The sequence below is a fragment of the Budorcas taxicolor genome, chromosome 3 (assembly GCF_023091745.1).
Source record: "Budorcas taxicolor isolate Tak-1 chromosome 3, Takin1.1, whole genome shotgun sequence".
NCBI classification, from domain to species: Eukaryota; Metazoa; Chordata; class Mammalia; order Artiodactyla; family Bovidae; genus Budorcas; species Budorcas taxicolor.
In genome coordinates this window covers 99,992,963-100,003,336 of record NC_068912.1, presented here as the reverse complement: position 1 = coordinate 100,003,336, position 10,374 = coordinate 99,992,963, and the positions used below count along the sequence as shown (strand labels likewise).

The following is a 10,374-nucleotide window of genomic DNA, read 5'->3' as shown; positions in this document are numbered from 1 at the left end:
TCGCCGGATATCCGCTGAGTGACCCTTACAAGTCCTTTTTGATCCTGAAGTGGAATAGGTGCCGCTGTTGCTGCTTGTGTTGAGTCCAGAGCCGCAGCCGGACATGGGGCTAGAGGACGAGCAAAGGATGCTGACCGGGTCCGGAGATCCCAAGGAGGTAAGAGTCTCGGGCGACTCGACCTCCTTTCACAGCCCTGAGGCTCAGGACCTGACCCGCCAAAGCACGGGACCCTCTGGGCCCCCCTTTCCTACTAGAGTTTGCAGGGTCGGGAGAGCTGGTTTCCCCGTACCTTTCCCCAGAGTTCGTCGCGTGACCTTGGGCAAGTAGGTGACTAGGCTTTCTCTGGGCTTCGGCTTTCCCACTCTGTGAATGTGATTAAGGGTTAACGAGAGGGAAAATGCTTTGTGGACTAAATTTTTGTAAAAATGAGGTCTGCTTATGTTTTTAGTCAATCAGCTGTTCAGAGCCTCCAGTTTGACTAGTTTGGGGAGCAAGCTGCCTCAGCTAGGGTCAGGGATCCTGGTATATCTTCTGTGGAGATTCCGGGCATCAGGCCTTAGGCTAGTTTCTGTGAAAACGTGATTTAGTTTTCCTTGGGTGGAGGGAAGGGAAAAGTATCTTTGGGGACAGTGTGGGGATGTGCGGTATAATTCTGTGATGAGAGAGGGAGCTCTTTCCCAGAGTGAGAATGCCAATTTAATAATAATCATTTATTGGCTGCTTTCGATTCCAAGTGCTTTATATGTACTAATTCATTTAAGCCACACAATAGTCCTGTGAGGTGCTAGGTAGTCATAGTATTGCCATTTTACAGATGAGGAAACAAGCATAGAGGTTAAATATCTAATCTGAGGACACACAGCTAATAAATCATGGAGACAAGAATTGAAGGCAGACAGCATGGTTCCAGACAAGGCTTAGCCACAGTGTTACATGGTTTTACAGAAGCCAGCTAGTTTTGTTTCCCATCACATTTCCTATCTTTCGTTCTCTGGTCACTTCCCTGCAGTTGTTCTGGGCTTATGGGTTAAGAATAATTGGGAACTAGTTTATGCCATAATCTTTTCTAGTCTTATGTTTAGAAAAAGGACAAGAAAGAAATGGAGCCAGTCTCAGGATATTCAACTGGAAGTATACCAGAAAGTTCAGTAGGGCTTATCAGCAGTAGATGAGAAAACAGAAAGTAAACAAGTAGTCAGTTTTAAAATGAAGAAAACTGAGGTTTGTTTCGAAAAACCTATACATCTTGGAGATTGAATCTTCTTATTTAGTATGACCTTGGTTTTTATCATTGATACGAAGTTTACCTGAAGTAGTCCATATTCAGACTTGTATTTGGATTTGTTTTCTCAAAATATGCCATGATACTTTTGACACAAAATTATCAAAATGATCAATAAAATAATCAGTGTAGTAACACTGCTAATAGGGAAAGGATATAAAGGTCTTGTTTCTAGGATACTAATTTCTGGTTTCTAACCCAGGCAGAATGGGATTTCAGTTTTTTTGAATAACTCTTTTTCAGGATGAATTTTTTTTTTTAAGAGCAAGGTTAAGAAATCTTGTTTTCTAGAATTGTGCATTCTAAGTAATAACTTCACATTTAGAAGACACCTTTGTTAATTTGAGAATAAATAGCCTGGATTACAGTGGAACCTGCCCTGTCCCTCACTCCAGTTTTCATAAGCTTTGGTCCCTTCCCTGAAGATCATACAATGGGGCAGATTTTATGGAGTTTTGAAAACACAGTGAGGGATTGTTGAACTAGTTTTTTTTCCCTCTGTATATACCTTTTCTTTCCCTTCCTGCAAACGTGGACATGTACATGCACCGGTGGGTAGATGCTTTACTTCTGACTGGTTGAGTTACTGATCAGGCTCTAGTGTGCCCTTCCTCCCAAAGAGATTTTTTTCCCCCAACACCCTTTGGGAGAAAAGAAACTGAGGTTGAAGTAATAGGTAGGGCCTGATGTTTTTTAAGCTTGTGAGTGGAGTTGTGTAGAGCTTTGGTACACTTATATTGATAGTGTACTTAGAGTCCTGAAAGTTCAGCAAGCCAAAAAGCAGTGAATGAAATTATCTTTAAATTCTGGCTAAAGGAGAATTTAGGTTTGGCTATTTTCATATACCCAATTCAAATTCAGAACATAGGAAAAAATTTTAGCTTTCTACCTAACTTGGTTTGGGAATGTAAGGATTAAATTTAGCTATTTCTGGTACTACTGGTATGTCTCAGAATTTAGAAGAAAATATATTTAAGTTGGGGACGTTCCTGTAGCTCAGATAGTAAAGAACCTGCCTGCAATGCAAGTGACCCAGGTTCGATCCCTGGGTCAGGAAGATCCCCTAGAAAATGAAATGGCAACACACTCCACTATTCAGACACTATTCTTATCTGGAGAATTCCCTGGACAGAGGAGCCAGGCAGGCTGTAATCCATGGGATCGCAAAGAGTTGGACACAACTAAGCAGCTAACACACACACTGATTCCATATGAACAGCTGACAACTTGAATGACTGATTAATTTGGTTGCACTGGGTCTTAGTTGCTGCACAATGGGATATTCATTGCATGTGGGTTCCAGAGCACGCAGGTGCAGTAGTTGCAGCAGGTGGATTTAGTTGACCTTGAGCCATGTGGGGTCTTACTTCCTCAATCAGGGGTTGAACCTGGATCCCCTGCATTGCAAGGTGTATTCTTAACCACTGGACCACCAGGGAAGTCCCTGAATCTTTTTTTTTTTCCCCCATAATTAAAACATTTAATGAGCATAAATATATGACAGATATTATAGATACGGTTAGGTATTACATATTTAGCATATTTGCAAAATCTATACATTAAAATTGATATGGCAATTTTACTGTGACAGCTTGAATCTGTATCAGAAAATGTTTGATTAGTGCTTGTTATTACTAAACTGGGAGCCCCTTAAGGGTCTATTGTAATTAACCAAATCATACAGATATAAAGTGCATAAACTTTTAGAGTGTTGTACACACTTACGTTTGTTGCTAATGAACATGAGATTGTGTGTCCTTATTTAAACATACTCAGGACTTGTTTTAATCAGGTATGGTAAGGTTACAAGCATGGAGACAACTTTTTTTTAAAATTTAAACTACTTTATAATTTAAAATTATTTAAATTGTATAACCTGTAAAGTTGTTTATATCAGTGACCCTGTCTAGTATGATATCTATTACCCTTCTTCAATGCCTGTCCCCCATTGATATCATTATGGAACCCCAGCTGGGGTCCCCTATTCAGCGCTGACCGCCCCCTACGTGCGCACACACACAGCAGCTGCTCCTCCTCCTCCTGCTCTCCCACCCACAGCCCTTGACCCCGGCCAGCCTCCCCCAACACAGGCCACCAGATGGGCTCCTGAGACCCTCCCCCCGACACACGGCAAAAGGCTGCCTATGTACAGCTCATTCCACTGGGGGTGGAGAGCGGGAGGGTGTACGCTAGATCTTGGACTGGCAAATAGAGGCCTGGGGTGGGGGGTCAATGTGCCTCAGTTTCCTCCCTAATGACAATGGAATTTTTATAATATCTGAAAACTGAGGGGACTTCCCTGGTGGCTCAGACAGTAAAGAATCCACCTGCAGTGCAGGAAATGTGGGTTTGATCCCTGGGTCGGGAAGATCCCCTGGAGAAGGAAATGGCAACCCTCTCCAGTACTCTTGCCTGGAGAATCCCTTGGACAGAGGAGCCTGGTGGTCTACAGTCCATGGGGTCGCAAGAGTCGGATACGACTGAGCGACTGACACACACCCTTCTTCAAAGCATAATCAAGATAAGACAACTGTTTTTGAATGAAGTTTATTACTATAGTTCCTGACTATATATAGTTATATAGATAGCGACTGAACTGACTGACTGTAGTTCCCAAGAGAAGAGGGCAGGCCATACCACCCAGGGCCACGTGGGGAGGTGCCAGGACCAATCAGGAGCAGAAGAAGGACTAGGTGAGGCAGGATAGGCATGTTCTGGCAAGTTTTGTTGTTCAGTCACTCAGTCGTGTCCGACTTTGCAACCCCATGGACTGCAGCATGCTAGGCTTCCTTGTTCTTTACTGTCTTCCTGAGCTTGCTAAAACTTATGTCCGTTGAGTTGGTGATGTCATCTTGTCCTCTGTCGTCCCCTTCTCCTGCCTTCAATCTTTCCCAGTATCAGGGTCTTTTCCAATGGGTTGCTTCTTCCCATCAGATGCCCAAAGTATTGCAACATCAGCTTTAGCAACAGACCTTCCAATGAATATTCAGGCTTGATTTCCTTTAGGATTGACTGGTTTGATCTCCTTGCAGTCCGTTTCCTTGCAGTCCAAGGAACTCTAAACAGTTTCTCCAATACCACAGTTCAAAAGCAACAGTTCTTTGGCTCTCAGCCTTCTTTATGGTCTGACTCTCACATCTATGCATGACTATTGGAAAAACTATAGCTTTGACTATATGGACCTTAGTCAGCAAAGTAAGGTCTCTGCTTTTTAATGTGCTGTATGGGTTTGTCATAGCTTTTCTTCCAAAGAGCAAGCGTCTTTTAATTTCATGGCTGCAGTCACCATCTTCAGTGATTTTGGAGCCCAGGAAAATAAAATCTGTCACTGGTTCTATTGTTTCCCCATCTATTTGCCATGAAGTGATGGGACTGGATGCCATGATCTTCCGTTTTTGAATGTTGAGTTTTAAGCCAGCTTTCTCTCTCCTTTCACCTTCATCAAGAGGCTTTTTAGTTCCTCTTCACTTTCTGCCATAAGGCTGTTATCTGCATATCTGAGGTTATTGATATTTCTCCTGGTAGTCTTGATTCCAGCTTGTGCTTCATCCAGCCTGGCATTTTGCATGGTATACTCTGAATATAAGTTAAATAAGCAGGATGACAATATCCAGTCTTGACATACTGGCAAGTTTAAGACTGGATAATTTCTTAATAGGCTGTTGACTTTGGGCTGGTCCCTTTTTGTTTGGTACTTAGCCCTGATGTGTTTCTTCCAGTCCAGTGTTTCTCATGATGTAAACACAAGCTGGAATCAAGATTGCCGGGAGAAATATCAATAACCTCAGATATGCAGATGACACCACCCTTATGCCAGAAAGTGAAGAGGAACTAAAAAGCCTCTTGATCAAAGTGAAAGAGGAGAGTGAAAAAGTTGGCTTAAAGCTCAACATTCAGAAAACGAAGACCATGGCATCTGGTCCCATCCCTTCATGGGAAATAGATGGGGAAACAGTGGAAACAGTGTCAGACTTTATTTTTTTGGGCTCCAAAATCACTGTAGATGGTGACTGCAGCCATGAAATTAAAAGACGCTTACTCCTTGGAGGAAAAGTTATGACCAACCTAGATAGTATATTCAAAAGCAGAGATATTACTTTGCCGATTAAGGTCCGTCTAGTGAAGACTATGGTTTTTTCCTGTGGTCATGTATGGATGTGAGAGTTGGACTGTGAAGAAGGCTGAGCCCCGAAGAATTGATGCTTTTGAACTGTGGTGTTGGAGAAGACTCTTGAGAGTCTCTTGGACTGCAAGGAGATCCAACCAGTCCATTCTGAGGGAGATCAGCCCTGGGATTTCTTTGGAAGGAATGATGCTAAAGCTGAAACTCCAGTACTTTGGCCACCTTATGCGAAGAGTTGACTCATTGGAAAAGACTGTGATGCTGGGAGGGATTAGGGGCAGGAGGAGAAGGGGACGACAGAGGATGAGATGGCTGGATGGCATCACCGACTCGATGGACGTGAATCTTGAGTGAACTCCAGGAGTTGGTGATGGACAGGGAGGCCTGGCGTGCTGCGATTCATGGGGTCACAAAGAGTCGGACACGACTGAATGACTGAACTGAACTAGCCCTGATGTGATTAGTACAGGGGCAATAATTGGTTTAGTGTAGGAAAGTTAGATAAAGGTAGATGGTAAGAAGGGTTTTGGATTGGTTTCTTTGAAATGTGTGCCCCCTGGCAAGTTGTTTGCCAACTCTAGAAATTAGGCAGCCCTGGGAGGGGCTATCTCCAGGATTAGCAAGGCTCCTAAAGTGTCAAAACACTATAAAATATAGAAAAATTTGAAACATGATTAATACTGTCTATCCTCTAATTACAACATCACTATGATTGCGAATATATATGTCATAAAATTGCTGCTGACATTAATTTTGTTTTCATTTTGTAGGAGGAAGAGGAAGAAGAGGAATTAGTGGTAAGAGCTGTCTCAGGTTTGGAACTATCTCAGTAAAAGAAAGTTTTGAGTTTCATGAAACTCGAAGGGCATTTTAAGGATACTCAACACCTTGGAGAGAATGAGAGTGGAAAAATCCTTTAATACTCCTGTTCAGTGTTTCTGGCATGTGGGCCTGGGAGGCTGACACTTTTCTGGGTTTGGGGCTTCTACAATCATGGTATCAGAGAGCAGAGTAGCATCTTGAAGGCCTGGTACTCAACCATGTGCTCTTTGTGGTCTAATAAGGAATTCTAGAAGGAATCTTAAATGATCCTTCTCCATGTTAACATTGCCTTTGTAGCTGGTCAGCTGGGGTGCATAGGCCAGTTGTCCATTGAGGGGGAATTAAAATTCACAGACATTATATATCCCAAAATGATGTGATAATAAACAAGGCAGGCCTCCTCTAGATGTCCTTGTGTCTAGATCACCTTGTTTTTCAGATAGGACTGAGGCTTTCAGTGCATACTGGCAACCCTGGAAGGCAGGAATATGAAACGTTCCCCTTCTACTTAGCATCAAAATTAAATGGGAGACCCCATTCTGCTCTTTCTGGCGGCAGTGTGGCTCTGCCAGGTGGCCTTCTGCATGGTAATTCAGAGACAGCAGCTTGGTTTGGTGGTTTTATTAAAGCATGTGGTTTATGGGTCTCCTAAAATCCCCATTTTGTTTTTGTGTGTGTGTGGGTGTGTGTTTCTCTCTCAGGATCCCCTAACAACAGTGAGAGAGCAATGCGAGCAGCTGGAGAAATGTGTAAAGGCTCGAGAGCGGCTCGAGCTCTGTGATGAGCGTGTATCCTCCAGGTCACAGACAGAGGAGGACTGCACAGAGGAGCTCTTTGACTTCTTGCACGCAAGGGACCACTGTGTAAGTCCGCCTAAAGTCCGGAAGGGGAAGGCTTATAGTGGCCAGGGAAGACTTGGTGATGACCACCTTTCTTTCCATCCTAGGGGCAGGACAGTGCTAAGCATTTTACATACATAATCTTACATAATCCTCTGATTCACTGAAGATAGCTATTCCCATTTTACAGATAAAAAACTGAGGCTCAGAAAAGAGATGTGGTGTTCCAGTTTAAACTGCTAAGCAGGGGACTTCCCTGGTGGTCAAGTGGTTAAGAATCTGTGCTTCCAATGCAGGGGATGCGGGTTCAATCCCTGGTCAGGGAACTACGATCCCACATGCCACACAGCAGGTCAAACAATAAATAAGAATAATTTAAAAAATAAAAATAAACTGCTAAGCAGTAGGGAAACTGGATTCTGTATTTTAAGTACAAAAGGCTATTCTTCAATATATATTCTCCAGTGTGTCTTGTACATAATAGTTGGTACAAAAGTTTTTTTTTTAAACTTGTTTTTGACTCCCTTACATATGTAACAGTAACATATTTTAATAAAGTACAGGGTGGGTAGGCAAAGTTTGATACGATTGTTTATGTTAAAACTGATTGGGTGGCTAATAAGCATATGAAAAGATGCCTAACACCATTAGCTCTCAGGGAAATGCAAATCAAAATCACAATGAGATACCCCTTCACACCTCAGGATAGCTATAATAAAAAAATATGAGGAGAAATGGGTGAAGGGGGTTGATAAATAACTCCCCACAAAATAGTTAATGACCTCCACTATCATAATTTATGCTTCAGCAATCCCAATTTAGATATTTTAATTCTATAATATACAGTGCAGACACACAGATGCACATGGACACGTATTCGTACACAGCTCCTCTAACACATTCTAACAGGTAAAGAAAATTCTGTTTGGCCATGCCATGCTGCGCATTTTGTAGGGTTTCCTGACCAAGGATTGATCCCGTGTGTGCTGCATGGAATTCCAACCAACCACTGGACCCACTGCCAAGGAATTCCCTGGAATTTTTTTTTTATATATAAGAACAAAAATCCAACTGAAGTCATACTGTCTAGAGATAAACATGTTTTCTTATATAAACATTTTTAAACAAAATGAAATCATAATAACATAACACATTTACATATAAAATGAAGGAGCATTATATTTCTTTCCATTGATTTATATTCATATTTATCCATCCTGTAGTTTATAATTATTCATACAGCTTTTTTTCAACATGATTTTAGTGGAAAGAGGGAAAATTTATATATAAAATACTTATATACTGCTTTCTATATCTTAAGAAATGTGTTGGTGATGTGGAGAAACTAGAAACCTCACATACACTGCCTATGGGAATGTATATTGGTATAGCCTTATTGAAAGGTCTGGCAGTTCTTCAAAAGGTTAAACTTAGAGTTAACATATGACCCAGCAATTCTACTCCTAGGTTACACCCAAGACAAATGAAAACATCTCTACACAAATTTGTACACAAATATTCATAGAACCATTATTCATAACAGGCACAGTTGGAAACAATATAAATGCCCATCAGATGATAAATAAAACTTGATGTATCCATATAAAGGAATATTATTTGGCAATAAAAAGAAAAAAGTACTCAGAAAACATGTCTGTTGGTGGGGTGGATAAACAAAATGTGGTATGTACATAAATGGACTATTATCGAGCCTTAAAATGGAAGGAAACGGACACATGCTACAGCATGGGTGAACCTTGAAAACATGCGAAGTGAAATCAGTCAAAAACAAAAAAACAAATACTCCACTTACATGAGGAACCTAGAGTAGTCCATCATTGAGATAGAAAATTGAATGGTAGTTGCCTTTATTTAATGGCTGTAGAGTTTTAGTTTGGGAAAATGAAAAAGTTCTGGAGGTTGATGGTTGTAGAACAGTGTGAGTTAGTTCACTTCAGTCGCTCAGTCGTATCCGACTCTTTGAGATCCCTTGAATCACAGCACGCCAGGCCTCCCTGTCCATCACCAACTCCCGGAGTTCACTCAAACTCACGTCCAATCGAGTCGGTGATGCCATCCAGCCATCTCATCCTCTGTCGTCCCCTTCTCTTCTTGCCCCTAGTCCCCCTCAGCATCGGGGTCTTTTCCAATGAGTCAACTCTTTGCATGAGGTGGCCAAAGTATTGGAGTTTCAGCTTCAGCATCAGTCCTTCCAATAAACACCCAGGACTGATTTCCTTTAGGATGGACTGGTTGGATCTCCTTGCAGTCCAAGGGACTCTCAAGAGTTTTCTCCAACACCACAGTTACTTAAGGCTACACAAATGAATTGCTTAAAATTATTAAAATGGTGAATGTTATTTAAATACTTTGAGTCAAAACTGGGTTAAGATCTGGGAATGAGACGGGCGTGGTCCCCTTTACTGAGTTATAAGCCAGCACAGGAGACAGAAGTAGAATGGTTAGTAAACTGGTAAATCTCCTGGGTATAACCTTAGGATGCCCTTTACTGAACCTTCTATTTAAAGTTGTTCCTTCCCCCCACCATTTTATTTTCCTCATAGCATTTATCACTACCAGAAGTTATACGTATATCTCTCTCATTGTTCTCTTAAGTTCTATAGGACACAGATATTGTCTTGTTTACCGTAGTGACTCAGCATCTAGAACGGTATCCGGCATATAGTAGATGTTTTATAAATATTTGTTGAATTAGTAAGCACTGTGATTGGGAGTCATAAGTTTCTTTGGGAAAAACAGGAAGGACAGGAGCTTGTTGAAACCTAAGTATGTAATGTTAGGTTTTAAAGGAAAATTAAAAGATGAAAAAGTGTGGAAGAGATTCCCAATTAAGAAGATAGTATTCCGGTAATTGAGGGGAGTTCACTAGGGCTCAAGAAGAGTGTGAGAAGGTGAGTGGTAAGGGAAGAGGCAGTGCTGCTCCAGGTTATGAAAAGCATTGTAATTCATGACATTAAACATGCCAGTTGATGACATTCTTTTCTTTCCCCCATCTAGGTAGCCCACAAACTGTTTAACAGCTTGAAATAAGTGTGCAGATTTGTTCACCCCAGCCTTCATCACCTGGGCATCGGGATATTTCCTCATGGTTTTGAACATGATGTTTATTTGTGTAACTAAGTTCATGTGAATCTCAAGGATTTTGGCTTAGGCAAGTAATTTCTGTGTAATTATCAGTGATTTCATCTTAATAAAGTCCAGTGATCAGCAGTCTTGCCTTCTTTTTTTTTTAATTTAAAAATTTTAAGCATGAGGACAGATAGAATAATCATCATCCCCCATATAC

At 41.4% G+C, this 10,374-nt stretch overlaps 1 protein-coding gene across 1 annotated transcript; it reads left to right on the top strand.

Annotated features, from left to right (window-relative positions):
- The first annotated feature begins 10 nt into the window (after positions 1-10).
- LOC128045003 (cytochrome b-c1 complex subunit 6, mitochondrial) lies at positions 11-10,298 on the top strand. The gene is made up of 4 exons (XM_052637438.1): positions 11-157; positions 6,177-6,203; positions 6,930-7,091; positions 10,086-10,298. Exons 1-4 carry the CDS (start codon positions 104-106, stop codon positions 10,116-10,118), a joined length of 276 nt encoding a protein of 91 aa, XP_052493398.1. The 5' UTR covers positions 11-103; the 3' UTR covers positions 10,119-10,298.
- The last annotated feature ends 76 nt before the right edge of the window (positions 10,299-10,374 follow it).